Source organism: Perca flavescens, chromosome 20 (genome assembly GCF_004354835.1).
Source record: "Perca flavescens isolate YP-PL-M2 chromosome 20, PFLA_1.0, whole genome shotgun sequence".
Classification (NCBI taxonomy): domain Eukaryota; kingdom Metazoa; phylum Chordata; class Actinopteri; order Perciformes; family Percidae; genus Perca; species Perca flavescens.
Window position 1 is genome coordinate 19,293,905 of NC_041350.1, and position 20,773 is coordinate 19,314,677.

General features: G+C 39.5%; 3 protein-coding genes across 3 annotated transcripts; all 3 read left to right on the top strand.

Moving 5' to 3' along the window:
- Window positions 1-237: 237 nt before the first annotated feature.
- On the top strand, window positions 238-1,266 carry LOC114547126 (B2 bradykinin receptor). The gene has a single exon (XM_028566363.1). The coding sequence runs from the start codon at window positions 238-240 to the stop codon at window positions 1,264-1,266; it is 1,029 nt and encodes a 342-aa protein (XP_028422164.1).
- Window positions 1,267-2,793: 1,527 nt separating this feature from the next.
- bdkrb1 (bradykinin receptor B1) lies at window positions 2,794-7,223 on the top strand. The gene is made up of 3 exons (XM_028566790.1): window positions 2,794-2,820; window positions 5,180-5,251; window positions 5,728-7,223. Exons 2-3 carry the CDS (start codon window positions 5,198-5,200, stop codon window positions 6,823-6,825), a joined length of 1,152 nt encoding a protein of 383 aa, XP_028422591.1. The 5' UTR covers window positions 2,794-2,820; window positions 5,180-5,197; the 3' UTR covers window positions 6,826-7,223.
- A 5,963-nt stretch (window positions 7,224-13,186) lies between these two features.
- Window positions 13,187-18,685, top strand: LOC114546953 (B2 bradykinin receptor). The gene is made up of 2 exons (XM_028566137.1): window positions 13,187-13,424; window positions 17,496-18,685. The coding sequence occupies exons 1-2, from the start codon at window positions 13,405-13,407 to the stop codon at window positions 18,541-18,543; spliced, it is 1,068 nt and encodes a 355-aa protein (XP_028421938.1). The 5' UTR covers window positions 13,187-13,404; the 3' UTR covers window positions 18,544-18,685.
- Window positions 18,686-20,773: the final 2,088 nt, after the last annotated feature.

Sequence of the window (20,773 nt, forward strand, 5' to 3'; positions counted from 1 at the left end):
TCTGACTGATTAAACAACATTAAATCACTAACACTCCATTAAATCATTTATCCCTTTTCACTTTAAACTCAAATGATGACGTGAAGGTAGTGACACAGACATTAAACCTGTGTTGACACAGTTAAAAGGTTTTACTGGTATATGTAGCCTACCTACTAGTTTTGAACGCACTCTGGTTTTTCTAACTCTAAAATCGCTGTTACTGTGCAACAGCTTTCACAGTGATCCACATTACTTATGGAGAGTGCCGCAAGAGCTGAGCTTGTCTGCAACCACACAGATGCATGGGACTGGGTTTATACCATGCAGCCTGCCTACATGTCCATTATCTGCCTTCTTGGAGTGATCGGCAACACGTTTGTGCTTTGTGTGTTCTGTCTCCAGAAGCGGCGCAGCTCTGTGGCTGACATCTACCTGAGCAACCTGGCAGCAGCTGATCTCCTCATGGTTTCTTGCCTGCCGTTCTGGGTAGCAACCATTATCAACAAGTTCCACTGGAGGTTTGGGGAGCCCATGTGCCAGCTTATCAACATTGTCATTGGGATGAATTATTATTGCAGTGTGCTGTTCCTTACGCTTGTGAGCGTGGACAGATACCTGGCCCTTACCAGACCCCTAACCCAGGGGCGGGAGAGACGGGCCTTCTGGGCACGTGGGATTTGCTTCAGTATCTGGGTTGCTGGGGTCTTGCTCAGCTTCCCTGCTATCCTCTTCCGCTCCGTCCAGTTCTTCCCTCATCTGGGCATTGATGCATGCTACCTAGCATATCCGCATGAAGGCTGGAGACTGCGCTACAACATGACTGTCAGCACAGTAGGCTTCCTTATCCCTGTTCCCATTGTGTCCTTCTGTAGTTACCACATCACTAAAGCTCTTCGGAGTAGCCAGATGGTGAGAAATGGCAGCAGAGGCAGTGTGGAAAGAAAGGCAGCGTACCTTGTTCTCGTTGTTCTGGCTGTGTTTATTCTCTGCTGGCTGCCCTATCAGGTTCTGATCTTCTTGGACACCTTGGATTACTATGAAGTCCTCAGTGGATGTACTTGGGCGTACGTGTTGGACATTGGAAACCAGTTGGCTACCTACCTTGGCTATAGTAACAGCTCATTGAATCCTTTCCTGTACGTGATTGTGGGGAAGCAGTTTAAGCTGAGGGCAAGGGAAGTGTTTAGTTTAGTGCTGTACAGAAGGAAAAGGCAATGGGGGAAGTCCGGTCTTTCCAATGCCAATAGCCACTCAACTAAACAAACTGAGAGTACTAAAATCTAAATCTACCTACACACAAAGACAAAACAGTTGTTAAATAAATCAGTTTATTTTACATGCAAATAGTGTATTTTATATAGACTCACACAATTACTTATTAATCTATGGCCACTTAAAGGAATAGACATTGACATTTTGGGAAAAATGCTTATTCGCTTTCTTCACGAGAGATAAATGAGATGTCAACACTACTCTCATGTCTGTAGGTTAAACATGAAACTACAGCCAGCAGCTGATTAGCTTAACTTAGCATAAAGACTGGAAAGACTGGAAAACAGAGGTTGTGAGGTAACAAAATTGACCTGCCAGTACCTCTAAACCTCACAAATGAAGATATTATATCTTGTTTGTTACTATGTAGAAAAACCAAAGAATTGTCTGGCTCATAACCCCCTTAGAACCATACTATGTAGTTATTTAAATTTTGGTACAAATTAAATAAATGCGATATAACGTGTTGATTAATGATCTTAGTCATGATGGTTCCCTGATTTTGTTACCTTTGACCAGAGTTAGGCTTGCTGTTTCCCCCTGTTTCCAGTCTTTATGCTAAGCTAAACTAACCAGCTTCATATTTACCATAAAGACATGAGAGTGGTATCAAACTTCTGTAAGTGATCTTTTGTAATGCAAAATCATTTTAGACTTACTGTATTCTGATTTTTGGAATAATATTTTTGGCAATGTTGAACTTGATGTCATATGATTATGATTTTTGTAAACAGCAGTTTCCTTTCAGAGCAGTTCCACTTCTGTTCGCTAAACAAAGGCTAAAGCTTAATTTGGGGGGCTTCACTTTCTATTTCTATAGCAACTATCAGGAAGCAGACGATGATACATGTTGAAACTGACTCTTCAACTGATAACAAAATATTTGAAGTGATGAATCCATCATGTTTGTGTATTAGCCTGCCACTGTACTGTACTGTATGTGAAGAGTGAAATATAACTTATAAGCTTCTGCACTATCCACTAATAAAAAATAGAGTGAATCATATATCAACCACACAGCATTTCAATTTCATAAGACAAAGTGTCCACTAGGGATTTACAAAAAATAATTTGAAGGTTTTTCAAGATTTTAACATTTCACACATCAAGTTTTTCAACAATATATGAATGTTTCTTATCTTTAATAAAATATATATTTGAAGCAGGGAGTGTCTTTGTTTGACAAAAAAGTATTGTTGACATGTCCCATTCAGAATGTCCTAATGGACTGCATGATTCAAGTGAGCTGTTCATCATTTTGACCATAAAAGGGATGCTGCAGCCTCATTCTCATTTTGAAATAACACTTCCCATTACATACTGGCAAGAAACATTGTTTATATTTTGTATTATATCCAATTCGATTGTTTTTGGTTTTAAGCCATATTAAGTTTGTTATTGTTGCCATTTCATCAGCTTGAGTTAGCATCTCCACCCAGAGCTCTCCACCCAATTGACAGGCACACTTTTTCGGCTTAGAATTACAGTAGGAACCGCTAAAAACACAACAACCTCGCTGTCCTCTCCACTCAATTGACAGACACACCTTCTTCTCTTAGAATTACGGTGAGAACCGCTAAAAATAACACTACTTTGCCGTCCTCTCCACCTGACTGAACACACTTTATTGTCTTAGAGTTACGGCAACAATCGCAAAACACACTGCAAACTCACTGTCTTCTCTTCCCGATTTACAGCCCCCCTCTCTTGGCTTAAAATAACTCACGTTGTTAGCTACGGCTGCTGAACAGGCTACGTTAGCTAGCAGTTAGCAGGGTTAGCATGGCGGCGTTAGCCAGGACCAGTCGGGATCACTTTACTGGCTGTGAGTACACGAATGTTGCTACACGATATTTACCCGGGGTTTGTTACGTCTGGTCACGCAACTGTTAGAAACATGCCGTTTATTTTCGGTCAGGTAGAATCTATCTCTGTTAATCCAGTCCATTTGTTTGCTGCTTTCATGGCTGTACTAACGTTAAAGCTGTAGTGCGTTGGGTTTACATTTTTACAGGTATATCTGGCAACCCGGCCTGGCTGTCAAACTGGGCCGTTGATAACAACACACAAGCCAAAAGACAAACAGAAATTCCGTCACGGAACGAAAATTTCAAAAGGAGAAAAGATAGTATTTCAATTTAGCATGTTTCCTTAATATCTGATGGCACATTGGGGTAATTTCTGGATTTATTACAGTAAATATATTACATATTGGACCTTTAACTGTAGATAAAAAGTATAATGTTCATAAATTAATAAGCAAATCATTACAGATATCTTACCACATCAACAAACCATAAGAGGTACTACAGACTGTAATAGGAAATAATCCTATTAATCGGTTAAATCAGATGGATGGCTACTAAATTTCTATCAACTGCAGGTAATCTTCTCTTTGGCCTTGAGGAATGTGTCATCCCCTGAAAAACGACCCCATCAGTAATTTGTTCAAGTACCTGTTGCACTCGTGAATAAGGACTCAGTGTGACTTAGTATTTTCTTCCTTTACTGGCACTGCAAAATACACAGACATGGCATACATTGTTAACACATTTCTGTCCAGCGCTTGCTCTTAACACTACCATACCTGCTTTGACTCTGTTTACTCCTGACAGAAGCGCTCACTTAAGGGTATACTCCCTCTTGTCGCCGAAGGGAGCAACAACATGTTTCTACTACAAAGACTGAGTGCAGGGAGCACAGTGACTCTTAACAACATAAAGCAATGCACATTTTAATGAACATGAACTGTTATAATGCAATTAAACATTAAACATGGCTTTTCCTATGAACTAAACAGTATAACTTATTTTATTTTTTATATTACATTTATATAGCGCTTTATCATAGACACTCAAAGCGCATTTGACTGCTCTCTAACACCACTAATGTGTAGCACCCACCTGGGTGATGCATGGCAGCCATACAACGCCTTATGACGCCAGAACGCTCACCACACATCAGCCAGTTAGGGGAACATATTTTTAGTGGTGGGGGAAACTGGAGAACCCAGAGAAAACCCACACAGAAACGGGGAGAACATGCAAACTAGAAGGGCCTGGATTTGAACCCAGAACCTTCTTGCTGTGAGGCCACAGCACTAACCACTGGGCCACTGTGCTGCTCCTGTTTTATGACCTGGTCCTCACACACCCATTACGACTAAGGTAACAAAGTACAGTATAAGAGTGTGAAACTCCTCATAGGGAGGCAGTTTAGGGAGGTGGATGGTACCATAGACTTTCACCCAGGAGACTGGGGTTTGTGTCCCATTTAAATTAAAAGTAAACAGTGAGTTTTTTTTTTACTTTACGGAACAAACAGAACTGCGTCACATGAGTAACTATAGTAAAAAACAAGTGTAGAAACATAACAAATGTACTGATTTTAAATAAAACAAACAATCCTTTTGTAAACTCAACTGAGTACTTTTGTTGGTAAAAGCCTAGCCTAGTTTTTCAACGTTTCACAATGTTAACGATGTGTTTAAAATAAAAAATCACGACCATTACGGTTATGTTTAGATATGAGGATGGAAATCACTCCTGTGGGTTTTATATTCTGCCACCGCTTAGGGCGCTAATTTATTAAATGCTCCTATGGGTTGTATAAGAGGCTAGGAATAATATGCCTAAATGGTTGTATGGTTTGTGAGGAATGTTTCATAAAAATTATTAATAAAGCAATGCTACTTTCATAATCGTTTCTTAATAGTCTGCAGTTGTGCTGATGAAGTTGAACACTCTTTCCACCATTTACTACTGCAGTTCCAGCGTTTCTCTAATATGTACATGGAACAAATTTTGACTCTCTGATAAACAGGTTGAAATATTGAACTCTTTGGCAAAGGGTGTGGAAAGAATGCAGCTATAAACAAAAATGCTCTTAACAGATCTCTCCTCTGACTTACTGTGTACTCTTACAGGGAACTCAGGGTACACACATGAGCCCTGTTCCAGACGTTTCTTTTATCAGGGGAATTTTCATGAAACATACGGTAAGAACTTTTCACGCTTTGTCTTATTCTTTGTTTTGAGCATCACACTATGTTTACTTTTAAACTAATTAGGTGCAACAGTCTTAATACTCAGCTTGACAAAAATAATGTATTTAGTTGTTCAGCCATTTTCATAGCAGGACGTGATTTAAGGTACTATAATATAACACATTTTATCAAGTTGTTTTAGTAAATTTGAAGTCTTCGTAAACTAAAGGCAAGTTAGTCAACTTATTAATGTGTGGCTACTTGTTTTCCTCGGCACTAAAGCTGACTAACTGTGAATAAACATGTCATCATAGTCAACATTTCTACTATCTATTTTACAACATGTTTTATTTTTTTTTTTAATTATTTTTAAACTGCATATTATAATCCTAATTTTTTTTAATCTCTGATGCAGTATTGACATAGCATCAGTTAAATTAAATAACAGTATTTTACTAATGAGTTATGTATAATTATTTTGTTCCTAGCCCATGGAGCCGATGACACTATCTGTGTCAACACTGTGGTCTGAAAACAGCAGTGCGTCTCTGCCATCCGGTCCAACTGAGGATCCGGCCTCGGCAGAATGGGAGCTTGTCCACACCATCATACCCCCGTACATCTTAACCTTATCTCTGTTAGGCCTTCTCTTTAACAGCTTTGTCCTGGGGGTGTTCTTTGCCCACAAGGATCGCCTAACTGTAGCGGAGATTTACCTGAGCAACCTGGCGCTGGCTGACTTTATTCTCCTGTGTGGCCTCCCCTTCTGGGCGATGAACATCCTCAACAACTTCAACTGGCCATACGGAGATGCCTTATGCAAACTGGTTAACTCCATCATCATCATCAATTTCTACACCAGCATCCAAACCCTTGTCATGATTAGTGTTGACCGCTACCTGGCACTTGTGAAGACCATGAAGGCCAGGTGGCTGAGACGGACACTCTTTGCCAAGGTGATCTGCTCCATCCTGTGGATATCAGCGGTCGTACTGAGCATGCCAACCATTGTTCACAGAAAGGTGAAGTTTATCAAGGAGCTCAAGACAATGTCCTGTATACTGGATTATAACCATGACAGCTCTTGGAAGTTGGCCCATCACTTTCTGGTAAATGTTGTAGGCTGTGTACTCCCTGTTCTGGTAATTGTTTTCAGCAGTGGGAACATAATCAAGGCTTTAGTCCAAAGGAGGGAGAGTGTAGCTTATCATGACACTAATGACACAAAGGCCACAGTACTGGTGTATGCTGTCACACTACTTTTCTTACTGTGCTGGGGTCCCTTCCAGGTCTTTACCTTCCTCGACACACTCTGTGATCTCCACGTGCTGGATGAGAAGCTGTGGTCCCACACGCTCGATATAGGAAACCAGGTTTCAGTGTATCTGGCCTTTCTCAATAGTGCTCTGAACCCAGTGCTGTATGTCTTCTCAGGGCAGTACTTTAGGAGGAAGGTTAGCACCATCTACAGGAGGACTCGACGTCGCAGAGAATCAGATATGACCACATATCAACGCTCTGTTGTGTCCACTTACATTAACAGAACGGAGCAAATTAAGACTGTGGTCATTTTTAATGCAGGCTGAGATGTGACTCTTCATGACATCATCCACTTCTGTTGCTGCTTTTGTAAAATGCGATGCAATATACAGGATATGAGTCTAAAGGTTCTTATTTCATTTCATGAGACTTAACATAATATGTATGTAATGCTGTTAAATGGTTTAAAACCACTAACAAAGGATGTATTTGCAGATATAATGGGCACAGCCATAGTTAATGGATGTAATCTGTAGAAGAAATGGAAGCAGATAATATGTTTACACTCTCCATAAAGACACTTGTGTCTTGCTCTGCAGACATGCAGTATGTATTTGAATTTGTTTTATTTAACTGACTCCAAAAAGCAGTTTAAATCTGCAAGCTACCGGGAGATAAAGGACACTTAACTTTGTATACATTACCTGTACATTCACAATTCCCCTTGCAAGTATATGTCTTGACATGTAAACTTAAAATGTATTTATTAGTGACATACACAATTTGCCAGTGTCTCTTTAGTATGAACACTTTTTACTTTAAGCTATTTTTGTGTACGCTATTACTGGAATAATTTGTGTAATAAACTCAACTGAACAACTGAAGTACTATATTAATAAAAAATGAATGCAAAAAAATGAAAGTTTTTTTCCCCAAAAACGTTGTTAAGTAAAAGCGTTTAATTTAAAGGGTTAAATGGATCCAACTTGATACATTTACCTTCCCACATTATTGCAGTTAAGTAGCATGTTATGTTCTTTTGAGTATTGCAGTTTTTGAAACCTTCGATTGCAAACATAAGGTTATGTAATATAAATCTACCAGGTTCTCTTTAAGCATCTAACTACAGTGGGGAACTGCATCCTTTTCTCTTTGCATGATACATGTTTTGCATACGATTTAATTAATCCTCAATGAACGAGCATGTGAGTTTTACGGCAGCTGAAAATGTTGTTTTTGCTGACCTCCAGTGGTTTGATTTCTAACCTATCTGCACAGATGTACTTCAGGGTGTGTCAATACACTGTGACATCACTGCTGGGTGTGGCTACAGCTGCAACAGAGCATGCAACAAATATTAACAACTTGGACATCATTGCTCATTGCCAAACCCCTGTCAAAAGAATGACTGTCATAGTCATAGTTTAACAACTGTAACGAGGAATGTTTTGAAATCAAGTCAAACTTGAAGTACATTTAGTAACCTAGCATTAATTAAATAAGACATCCAGTAAAAGTGATCTGCCAGAGGGGGCTGACTTCCTCCTGCAACATGCAAGTTTTAGCATGGAGGTTCCAACTAACTCATCAAATTAAAGTGAAATTGCTTGCTAGCTACAGCCGATGAAATCTGCCAGCAGCAATTTATATTTGAGTGAAAATAAGAAACCTGCTTTTACCTGTATCTGAAAGCAAGGACAATATTACTACTAATTTCAATTGGCAAATCTGCCACCATTGTACAGAATGACAAGAATTATTTTTGGGGGCATTTTTAGGCCTTTATTTTCACAGGACAGATTAAGACATGAAAGGGGAGAGGGGGGGATGACATGCAGCAAAGGGCAACAGGTCGCGGCGGCTGCGTCGAGGAGTAAACTTTGATATATGTGCACCTGCTCTACCATCTGAACTAACCAGGCCACATGAGTGTAAAGTTTTGACAGGTATAACAAAGAGTCAGCGGCTAATATGTTTGCAGACCCAGACCCCCAGAAGATACTCATGATTTTGGTGATTCCCTGACGTTTTATAAAGCACCATCATGCAGCATGCATGCATTGACATTTAGCAATAATAAAAAAAAAAAAAAAAAAAAAAAGATACCTTAGGTATTCTTGTGTAACCATCCGCCATTTGGTCTGTTGCTGCAACTTGACATCCATTTCCAGAGGAATATTATGAAAATCTAATAACTCGGACAATCACAGTTAATTACTGTGAAGCTTTGTTTTGGTTTAATCTTGTTTCTGCCCATGCATTGTTGTTATAACCCCATTTCCCTAACATGCTACGCCTTTCATTCCAGATTCTTAGAGAAGTGAATTTTGCAGAGGGAAGGTCTACGTTTTGTGCTGCACTTGTACTGTACTGTATTTGTGTAAATGTGTTTATTTCAGTGTTTTGTCAGCACAGATTAATTTCAACTGGATATTGCCAGATGGATCACCTCACCGTTCTCATTTGGCATGACACTAATTCCCTCTGGATTTTGTGCCACGGTCAGAATGACGAGAAGGAGGAAGCAGGTGAAGGAGGTTGGAGAGGAAATAGCGCAGGTGGGGTTGCAAGTCACTGATGTTTTCTTGCCTCTACCTAACGTTAGAATTCCACAAATTAAAAATAATTAAGGGATTCATGGTTTATGGATTATTTCTTTACAGTAGGCATTTTGACTCATCCTAGCAGGAAAACAACAGGTTTTGACATTAACAATGGCCCTTTTATTTATCAGCTCAATGTGAAATTCAAAGAAAAAAAAATGTATAATCTGATATAGGCCTATTTGGGAATCAATATGACGACAACAATAATGAAACCATCAGAAGAGCAAGACCCGTAAAAGCTTACCAATGTCAGCCACAAGTATTATTTTTATTTATTTACAGTATAGCAAATTGTCACCTTTAAAAGTATGCTTTTAACTGATCCTGTTAGCAAGGTATGTACAGACAACTATCACTGTATTACTTTGATAATAAAGAAAACTTGAAAGCATTAATTCTCAAGCAAGTTATGCATTTTTGTTCTAAGATAATTCATGGACATTTATTGCTAATGGCCATGAGGAATAATGGTATTCTCTGGAAGTGTAAATCTCCCTCCTTGCTCCTTTTCCACCCCCTGTGGGAAGGCTTTTGGCTTTGTCCTTCTACAGAATGTCCATGTTTAGCCTACTGACCACCCTGCAGTTTGCCGAATGAAAATGCCGTCCAGTGGTTACCTTGTACGGTAGCTGGACTCTCGCGATATCACAAGATCATTCGAGAATCGCAGGATCACACATCACATGAAAATCCATCTTTTTTTTTTTTACAAGAAAATCCATCTTCGTCGACAGCTTTGTTTTGTATTTTGGGCTACTATTAGATCTGTAGTTGAGATACACCCGTAGACTATATAATATTAATGGACAAAGCATCTGTTTCGGCGAAGTGCTGCAAATGCAGAAGTGCCTTAAACCTGCATTGTATCTGAATTCCAGCAGGGGGCGACACTTCTCACTTGATTTATTACCTCGGTAAACATTTTCATAATGAGTTTATGGTCTCAATCGCCAGGTTTCTGCAACACAGAATGATATACATTTTTTGAATTATGGTCGCGTTGATTTTAAAATTGGCGATAAAGCAGGGGGTGTTTTAGGGTGTGGCTATGATGTGATTGCCAGTAAAAGTGTGTAACGTAGAGTGTAAGGGCTCCTCCCTCACTCCTCCCTCTCGTCTAAAATCGTCAGATCCGCAACCAGGTTGGCTGCGCCCGTAACGGCAAACTCAACGACTCATAGCAGAACTCCACAAACCAATGGGTGACGTCACACATGCTCTGTCCATTAATATTATACAGTCTATGGATACACCTGATGGATTATGTAAAACTTTGGCTTCCATTGTTGGTGTTAGCCATGCTGCTGTAAAGACATGCTTTTGGGCTATTAAATGGTTAATATTCCGTTGTTGTCCGAGTTGTCATTGTTATATCTAGTACATGAAACCGTTAAGTACTGTATATAACAGGCTTCTCAGATGGTTCTGTGTACCAAAGGATCTGGTGCATCAGGTTAGTTCCGTGGAGGAGCACAGTGAATATTTCATGTCCTACCTTCTCCTGTAATGTTAATATCCAAATGGGGCTTCAGTCACAATTATGAAAACCACTTCCAGTGTAACTTTGATGCTAATCTTTAAAAATGGCCCTGAAACATTACTGAAGAGAGAGGTCCATTTAAAACAGACATTTTGGTCAGTCGCTCCTTTGGTCCACTACTGAAATATTTTAACAACCATTATGGATTGCCATAAACTTTTGTACGGACATTTACACTCCATAAAAAATAAAGCCTACTGACTGTGGTAATCCCTGACTTTTCCTCTAGTACCAACACAAGGTTGACATTTTTCATGTTTACTGAAATATACTACACTCTGCTGTGGACAATTTCACCTACTCAGAAGTGTTGATTTTAGCATAAAATCTTCAATGGGCTGCACTGGTGGTCCCTGGGTTAATGCCGTGACCATGACCCGCAACTTCCCTTGTCCGCGTCTGGCTCACCTTTAAGACATTTCATTCTCTCTCTCTTTCTTTCTCTCTCTCCCCTCATTTCCTGTAGAGCATTTGCAGGTCTTGAAAAGTCATAAAAATTGAATTCAGTTTCCTCCAAAAAAGGCCTTAGAAGGTATTAAAAAGTCTCACATTTAATTTACAAAAGTCTTAAAGGGGATATGTTATGCTCATTCCAGGTTCATACGTATTTTGGGTTTCTAATAGAACATGTTTACATGCTTTAATATTAAAAAACACATTATTTTTCTCACCCTCTGTCCGAAATGCTTTGTTTTAGCGCCTGTCTCTTTCAATCAATCAATCAAACTTTATTTATAGAGCACTGTCTCTTTAAGCCCACCTGCTGAAAAAGCCTAATCTGCTCTGATTGGTCAGTGTTTCCGGGTCTTCAGCATCTGCACTGTTATCCAAAATAAGTTGACTATACAAGAAATTTGCGTGTAAACCTGTTGCCTTTACCCGTAAAAAAAACATTAGTAAACATAAATAATTTCTTTCTGGATTTTTTTTCAGATCTGTTTTGCAGTTAGCCACAGAATAATGAGATAGGTAAATTACATAGCAGTAATTTATTATTTAGCGTAAGGCATCACATATTCACAACATGATCCCTGATGTCAGTTCTAGATTAGAGGCTGAAGTAGCCTACAAGAACCTGCTAACGAGAGACTTCTGTAATGTCAATACAATAAAAATGTACCTTCATAATGAAGTTTGTTCACTGCTGGCTACAAGTTAGCAATCAAACACAACAAAGGCTGTCACTTGAATGGCGTTTGGAGCTAACTTTAGCAATCAAACAAACGTTTGCCGGATCCGGATCCCTTGGCGTTATGCCGTAAACCATTTAAATCTGAGCATGCGCAACTCACATCTGCACTTGACTCACATCGGGTAGTGACACCCATTTCCAGCCTCCGTCGGGGTAAAGAACGTAGTTCCTTCTTTACAGACTGCTTTATAGACTGCATTAGATTGGATTTTTGTTTGTGTCCACTACAAACATGCTGCTATTAAAAAAGAAAACCCTATAAAGACCATTTTCAAACTAAAAACCAACGTTTCTGTGTGTGTTTGATATCAGGTGTTTGGTGTTTTAAGCCCCCAACGTCATCATTCAGGCACTAGGGATAGGCAAGGGTTAGGGTTAAGGTTAGGGTTAGGTGTGGGTTAAAACGCAGCACCCAGGATGGGTTAGGGTTAGGGTTAAGTTTAGGGTTAGGTGCCTTGAAGTCGACAGTCGCAGCGCTGCCTTGAAGTCGACGTTTGGGGCGTGATATCCAAGGTGGTAAGCGAGCATCCGCAAAGCGTACCTCCTATGGAGACATTTTGATGCTAACAAGCCATCACCTGCCGTTAGCATTCCATTGACTGCCATTCATTTTGGTGTCACTTTGACAGTGAATAACTTTAAAGATTCTATTTGTCCATTGTTTATTTTTAAAGAAACACGACAATTTATAAAAGGCTCCATTACCTTGTACCTCATGTTATGGCTCCCTAGCAGATGTTTTTATAATATATAATATAAAATATAAAAATATAATAACAATTGTGTCATAATCACGCAACTTTCTGTCGCATAGTAGACAAATTACCATATAGTACAGGAGAAGGTTGCGGGCAGTTTCGACTCATATTAGCTGTTTAAGTTTAATTACTAATGTTATCTAGCATTTTAGTTAGCAATAATGATCCTGTCCCTAGGTTATCTGCTTACATATACCTACGCTCTCCGTCTCTGCAAGATTGGGAATGATTGAGATTTCTCTTGGCACAGCTACCAGAAGACTTACAACTTTCAGACAGGTTGCTCACGTCACATCTACCTCGTCAAGCTCAGTTGGAGGCTGCACAGTTAAGCTGGTCTCCGTGGAAGTCTATGGTGTCGCTTTGTCCATTAATGTTACTGTCTATGGTGATATCAAGCCTGGCATGTTAAAAGGACCTAAAATGTCTACTTTGTGACATAAACACACAACCTGTTCCCACGGCTTGTTTGTAAATATTTGTTAAGTGGAAAGTATGCTATGTGAATTACAGTGTGGGGGCGTTTTCTACTGAGTTGTAAACATAACAGAGATCATATTATAAAAAGTCACACTCCATGGCAGACAGACAGGCTGTGTATACAATGCTACTAGATGAAGGAAAAACAGAAGAGGGATTGACTGGAGGAGGGAGCATGCCAACTAATAGTTCCAAGTTGTCTGACATCATAATTTCCTTTCCCCTTTCCTTAAGCTAGTCAGAGACAGACAAAGAACAGTAGAAGAAGGTAGGCTACTGGAGCAGTGCAGTGTATCTGGGCATTTTACATCTGGACTTCCTGAGAAAGAATGGCTCTTTTGTCTACAAGGTACGCATAAGCTTTATTTTGATTGCATATGACTTTTTATGTTTTGCCATTATTCACTGTAGTTAGAATATTAACAAGGGCCATTAACAGCTTAACAATGTTTTCTGTCAGTATTATTTCGTGTTTTTTTTGTAACATTGTCTGTGAATGGCAGTATACAGATAATTTATTTAAAAAAAATGTACTCACCTTTACAAAAAAGTGATCTCAAACAGAAAAGGGTTAATCCTAGAGACCAAGTATTTGTTGTTCACATACATGTCTACATCTAGATTGTATTACTCACTATATTTGTCTCAACACGTTTAGTGCAGGATGATGATAAGATTTTGCTCGAATGTGTAGTCAGTAAGATCTGTTTTAAAACTGCTGTACTGTTTGTGCTATGCTGATACAGAAATATTTTAAGAAGAGTTAAACAAAGGCTCTTAATGCATTTCAATTGAAAGCATTAAATATGTGCTAGATAATAATCAGTGGTGGAGAATATCGTTAGGCAATTACATTTACGTACTTCAGTACAATTTTGAGGTCCATTATCTGCTTATTTATAGTTCTACACTTACTTTGCATATTCCAATTAATAAAAAAAAAAAGATTTAACATAAGGGAAGAAATTAATACATGACTTCTAATAGATTCTTAAACTGTAGTATTGCTAATTTTACTTTAAAGATCTGGGTACTTCTTCCACCTTTCAACTGTAACATGCACACAAGTGCTGTCTTGTTATTGGTAGACAAACAGCCTGTCCCACAACTGCTTTAATTTAAAAACATAATTTGCTAAAACATAAATATAGGTATAAATGTATTATATTAAAGTAAATGTATCATAATGAATGCCGTACCCTATTTCATATGTGAATACTTTCAAAAATAATATTCCATACAGAAGTCTCACAATGCCATATCTCACAGCGCTGTGGAGTAAGGTCTGGCTACACCAAAAACACATTCTGGAATAAGAGAAAAAAATGCTATGGATTGTTTGCATTTCTTGTAAGCAATCACAATCTTCTTGGGCAGCGCTAAGCTCCGGATGGTGGCTCTGCAGAAATAGTCTCCAGAAGGAACTGTTCATACAATACAGTAGCGTGAGCTTTTTAAATTATCTAGATACATGGTTAAATGTAATTTGCTCTAACTGTGTAGCATGGTGTGTACTTCACCCATAGCAATCCCCTCCAATCTGTCCCAAAATTTCCCAGTGAGATACTACATACTTACATATTCTTTGTAAACTGGCTTATTGCACAATCCAAATTTTCTTCAAAACTTGCTTGGAAATGTACTTTGGTTGATCCACACTGTTCATGGTCAGTGCCCTAAGCCCCGAAGCCCAGCATCCCAGTGAATGTCATCTTTCATCACCCATTTGACAGGGAAGCTACCACCTACTCATGTAACTCAGATATTATTCCATTATTTCTTTTTTTCACTATTAAGTGTTTTTGGAAACAGAATTTCGTTTCCCTTGCTTGCACAAGTGATTTTTGGTTTTGCACTTTCACCCCCAGAAATAGCAATATGGCATCATGACTTTGCGTAAATATACACGCCACTTTCATTGTTACGGGTGAGGGAAGTAGAGGACCCAAAATGCAGAGAGAGCAGGCAGGCAGGCAGGCAGGCAAACGTTGAAGTGGAGGATTTAATAAAAACAAAAAGCGGCAGTACAAGGACTGGAAAACTCACAAAAAATAAACTGACGGGAAAAACATAGGCAGGAGCAAACTGACGCAGGCACAAACACAAGGCACAGGGAGGAAACACAAGGGCATGACTACAAAACGATCTGACACAAGACAAGGGGAACACAGAGGCTAAATACATGAGGTGATGGGTAAATCAGAAACAGACAACAGGAGACAACAGGTAAGCAAAACTAGACATGACAAGACAGAAGACCAGACTGTCAAAATAAAACAGGAAGCAGAACAAACAGACAAAACATGACACAACCTAAATACAGACACTTGACACAACACTAGGCAACACAAGGGATAACAGGGAACACAGGAACAAACCAAAACACACAAGACACAAAACAGAGTACATCAACACAACAGGGAACAGAAAGTTACAGAAAGTGCAGACACAAAACACTGAAACCATAACATTCATAAAGCAAAATGGCGTCTTATTGTAACCATTTTCAGCTATCCACGTGTATGCATACGCTGTATACAGCTGATGTAAACATACCCACCACGTGGCCTCGCCACGTTGCGTGTTATCGCGAGAACGCAACGTACTATTGCGAGAACTACGTCACACGCCTGTTAAAATAAATGGTTGGGTTTAGGAAAAGAACACAGGGAAAGGCTTTAGTAACAAAACAGTGACAAAAACACGGAAAATAATGACAAAAACACACTTAGGAAAACAATAAATGGTTGGGTTTAGGAAAGAAACATTGGGTAAGGCTTATTAAAAAAAAAAATGGCTGAAAAATCACCACACTCAGGCCATGAACCCAGGTCTCCCAGGTGAAAGTCCTGTGTTTTACCCATCCACCATCCCAACCTACCTCCTAACTCAATTCCCTGTTTCTTTATACTACACGCTACGGCGGAAATTGACTCGCAATGTAGGTCAATGGCGGCCAATTTGCGTTGATATACACGCAAAAATGCGATTATGCATCTTGATAACACGCAAAAACTAAATACAAATTGGCGTGTCATACATAAGCCAATTCATGAGATCAGTCTGGAAATAGAGTGAATCTTTAGGAAAATGATAGGTCAAATTCTCATCAATATACTCAAGACTTTCTTATTTTCCTTAGGAGAATTTTGTATCTTGCATTGGTGAGAACAATGCTGTAACACACAGTTCCATACTCTCGGAACGTACACATACACACTAACATCACTATATTAAGAGTAGTGTCAGCTCACAAAATAAGTCTAGTATCAAACAAATAATGTATTAATCCTTAAGAAATTTTAGTAAAGGATTTTCATTTTTATTTTTTATGAATATTTCTTTCATTTTGTGCATTCCAGGTAAAACCAATAAAAATGGTGTTTCTTTGATTACATACAAATAACTCAAAATATAGTTCACAATTCACGTACAACCTCAAGAGGTATGGTATGCAGTGCTTCTCTCTTTCGGTGATTGTGGGACATTTGTGGGTGTCAACAAAGAGCCTTTGGGCCCCAGTGGGCGTGTACTGTAACTCCCAGCCAGTAACCGCGTGCAGTTGTGCAGCCCTTCTCATTTCCAAATGGCGATTTAACCCTTGTGCAGACACCAAGAAGCAGACATGATGAAGCTCTGCATTCACTCATAATACAGTAGAGGTTTGTGTATGGATAGTTGTGATTTAGAACAATAATGTCATGCAACAATCTGAAAAGATCATTTTATTCCTCTGATTCACTGATTTGTGGCACTCCCCCTCTTAATTTACTCTCTAGTTTGCTCCACCACCACCTCGATCTCTCTTGCGCTCTTTCTCTCTCTGTTGAGAATTGGCCAACTTTGAACCCTTGTCTTTTCTTCTCTTTTAGTTTTTGTCTAAAATATAACACACATACAAGGTCATTGTTGTGGCTGTAAGCAGTCCAACAAAGTGCTGCCGCGAGGGACTAAACACTGAGAGATGCATAAACACACTGTGAGACCATAAACAACATGATATGTGGCTCCTACAGTCATGCTCTGGAAGTCTCTGGCAAGACCACAAACAGCCATAACAATGTATTTACCTGCAGAGCTTTATGAGAACTCATCAAACCCGACCCGTTTAATTTGAAAAGCTAACAACGAGATGTGATAAAATCATTGTAAAACTGACTTGACGCTGTCGCCCCAAATGAATGCTCTTGGGGGTTTTGTCAGGTTTCTGGTAGTATGATCTAGACCTAATTTATCTGAGTGTCCTGAGATAACTTCTGTTAGGATTTGACACTATAAATAAAATTGAATTGAATATTTCACATTATTAACTTAGTATTCATGATAATAACAAAATGTTAAAGAAAACTTTAAAGTTACTTTCAAATCGTCGTTTGTTTTAATCTTGTCTGGTTTGCCTTCCCTTTTTTACTCTCCACAGCGACTCTGCTAATTTCAGCACCGTGACTACATCAAACCAAAACAACACAGAGTGTCCTCTAGCAGAAATCAAAGATTGGCAGTGGACTGTGGTCCCGGCGTATATGCTGCTGATCAGTGTGCTGGGAATCGGGATGAATGGTTTTGTCCTGATGGTTTTCTGCCTCCATAAGAAAGCCTGCACCGTGGCTGAGATCTTCTTGAGCAACCTGGCTGCTGCTGACTTTTTCTTAATGGCGTGGTTGCCTTTGTGGGCTGCATATGTAATCAACAGATACGACTGGCCCTTTTCTCATCACCTGTGCTCACTGTTCGCCCTTTCCATCAACATGAACGCCTACTGCAGCATCTACTTCCTCGTTCTGATTAGCATAGATCGCTATATTGCATTTGTGCACCCGCTGTCCCATAAAGGAATAAGTAGGACAAAATTTGCCAAACTGGCCTGTCTGCTTGTGTGGGGTTTTGGCTTGCTCCTGAGCGTCCCCACACTCGTGTACAGGAAAGTGGCCTACTACTCTCAATTTAATAAAACTATGTGCATTCTTAATTACACAGATGTCAAGGAACAGCTCCTGTTTGAAGGGATGCAGAATACATTCGGCTTTATCATACCCATTTGCATAATTTCCTACTGCACTCTCGTTATTATTAACTCTCTGAATAACCGGTTAATTGAGAGCTCAAACAGCCAGAAAATGGAGCAGAAGGCCACCACTCTGGTGCTGGTGGTCCTCTTGGCGTTTGTGATTTGCTGGGTGCCACACCACGTGGTAATGATACTGGAAACACTCAGAAGAGCTGAAGTCCTGAGAGGATGTAGCATCATCGCCAATCTAGGGATCTGCCGCGCAATCTTCATGTACTTAGCTTTCTTCAACAGTGTTCTTAACCCCATCCTCTACGTCATTGTAGGAAGGAACTTCAGGGGAAAGGTCAGGGGTCTCTTCAAGCAATGGAGCATTAACAGAACAATGACCTACCGCACCACCACCTCCACAGGCTCAAACCTGTTGAGAAGTGTTAAAACTGAAGTAAACTCAATCTGATCTGCAGGATTGTTTTAATTAGTTTTTTCGTTTTACAATTTCACATAATGAAATTGTTAGTCATTTTTACAAAAGATAAGAACCCTATTTGAAATAATACTTATGTAATCTGAATTCACATTAAATAAGACCCTGCTCAATACTGTGAGGTTATAACTCTCTCTTTGATTGTTTGCGCCACATGGGACATACTGTAACCCTAAAAGACAAAAAAAGGAGGGAGGTCTTCTGGGGAACATAATTAAGCCTTCTTAAAGGACAATTCCGGCGCAAAATGAACTTAGGGGTTAATAATAGATGTGTACCCACTCAATTGTTCTCTGGGACATGTTTTATTTCTAATCGAATTAGCTTACAACGCTGGTATTCGCTATTTTGTACCACTAAAAAGGCTCAAAATATCACCAAACTTCAACGGTAGCATGAGGGTCCTTAAATGTTAACTGAAGCATTGAGAACTTTGTAAGTGTACAGACAGTTTATTGAAAAGAGATTATAAAGACACTCGCGTTCATGTTTACATGAGGCCGCCATCTTGAAAACCAGTCATGACTTACAGCTGGCGATGCAAACTAAAATCGAAAGCAATTTGCTCAATATATCTGAAATAATCGCACCGATGTAAAACATAACTTGTCTAGTGTAGCTACTACTCAGTGGATAACTGTCCATCTGGTCCCTCTGGTCTGGGTCGCTGTCTCCAATTTATTTTCAAGACATGGAAAAAAAGTTTCAAGTACAGCCCTGTTTATCAGAGAGGGGAAATCTTCACACTGTACAAAACACAGTGTCTCTTGGGCAGGCACGGATTTAGAATGCAGAGGCCCCTGGGCACAAAATCTTGGAGGCCCCCCCTCCACCCTCTCAGAACTCGCGGCCCAAACTCACACAGCATCTACATTTTTAGAAACAGTAAAAGTAAGCTGTGGGTTTTTCTTTAGTTTAAAACAAAACCACTTTCTCCAACTCCATTTCTTGTGATGTTAATTGTGACTCTATAAATATCTATAAAACAAAGGACAAAATTGAAACTATCACAGAACAAAATCAACAGAATTTATTGCAATAAAGCAGATTAAAATCTATGAAAATACAGCCTAAAGAGCTGACTTTGGAAAAACAGCTGATTGTTGAGCACCTCTTTTACTCTCTCTCACTGTCTCTAAAAATAGGTTGCGTATAACTTATATATACGTATAGGCCTATACAGCTCACTCTCAGCGTGAAATATAGTTCTCAAAGTTAAGTTGCACAACTTAATGTATGGCAACTATTTTATTCTATGTCATAATTTCCTGATATGTAATGACACCTGACAATGTAACGCCATTACCGATGTTGTTCAGCTCTACATCTCCACCAAATCCATCACCACTGCAACTCACTCCACTTTGACCATTGGCCTCAGTGAAATTAAATCATGGATGCAAACCAACTTTCTCAAACTTAACTGTGACAAATCATCGGTCCCAAATTCCTCTTCAAAACATCGCACAACTTTTGCTTTACCATCTGTAAATGCAATCTGTCTCCCTCCTCACACATCCACACCATCAGGAGTTAGTTTGGACAGCAACCTGTTCTTCGAAATGTGAAATATGACGTGAAAGTACCCTCAACTAGAGAATGACTCCCACATATGATGCATTTAAATGCATTGATAAGCTTAGACCGCGTTTCTTGTCATAAAAATGAACAGTCTATCAATACATCAACGTTACATGATTTAAAAAGCAACCTATCATATGGGGAGAGAGCAGAGGTGCTGGGCTCTAGCTAAATCAGAAAAAAATATTTATTTAGGTGGGTCGGTGGACGCAGATTCGGAAGGCTTCGGCGCCGATCGGGGTATCTATTATCTATAATAATCAGGGTGTTTAATAAGTGGGAAAAGTAGTAGATAGACCTACATTTTGAGGCTGTCAAACTGGTAACGTAGCTACATACCGCCGGGTCTCTACCACCTGCGGAGTCGGAGACCGTGGGGGGGCATTTAAACAGGTGTCTGTCACTCCAGCTGGGCTGTGGTTCTCTGTCGTGTCCCTGTCCTGATGTTGTTCTAATTGTTCATCTAAATAGCAAGGCTGGATGTTGTGCTAAACTCCTCATCGCTAGCATCACCGCAGGCGTCGCCAGGCCCTTTATTAGTGTCGAGACGAGTGGAGATGGTTGGAATATTACTCCTAATTAAATCCTCTCTGCTATCCTTCTCCCTTTTAGCTTTCCGTTT

Coding starts and splice junctions, on each gene's coding strand:
- LOC114547126 (XM_028566363.1), top strand. CDS start 238: ATGGAGAGTGCCGCAAGAGCTGAGCTTGTCTGCAACCACACAGATGCA.
- bdkrb1 (XM_028566790.1), top strand. CDS start 5,198: ATGAGCCCTGTTCCAGACGTTTCTTTTATCAGGGGAATTTTCATGAAA. Junction 5,252..5,727: donor GAATTTTCATGAAACATACG/GTAAGAACTTTT, acceptor TTTTGTTCCTAG/CCCATGGAGCCGATGACACT.
- LOC114546953 (XM_028566137.1), top strand. CDS start 13,405: ATGGCTCTTTTGTCTACAAG. Junction 13,425..17,495: donor ATGGCTCTTTTGTCTACAAG/GTACGCATAAGC, acceptor TACTCTCCACAG/CGACTCTGCTAATTTCAGCA.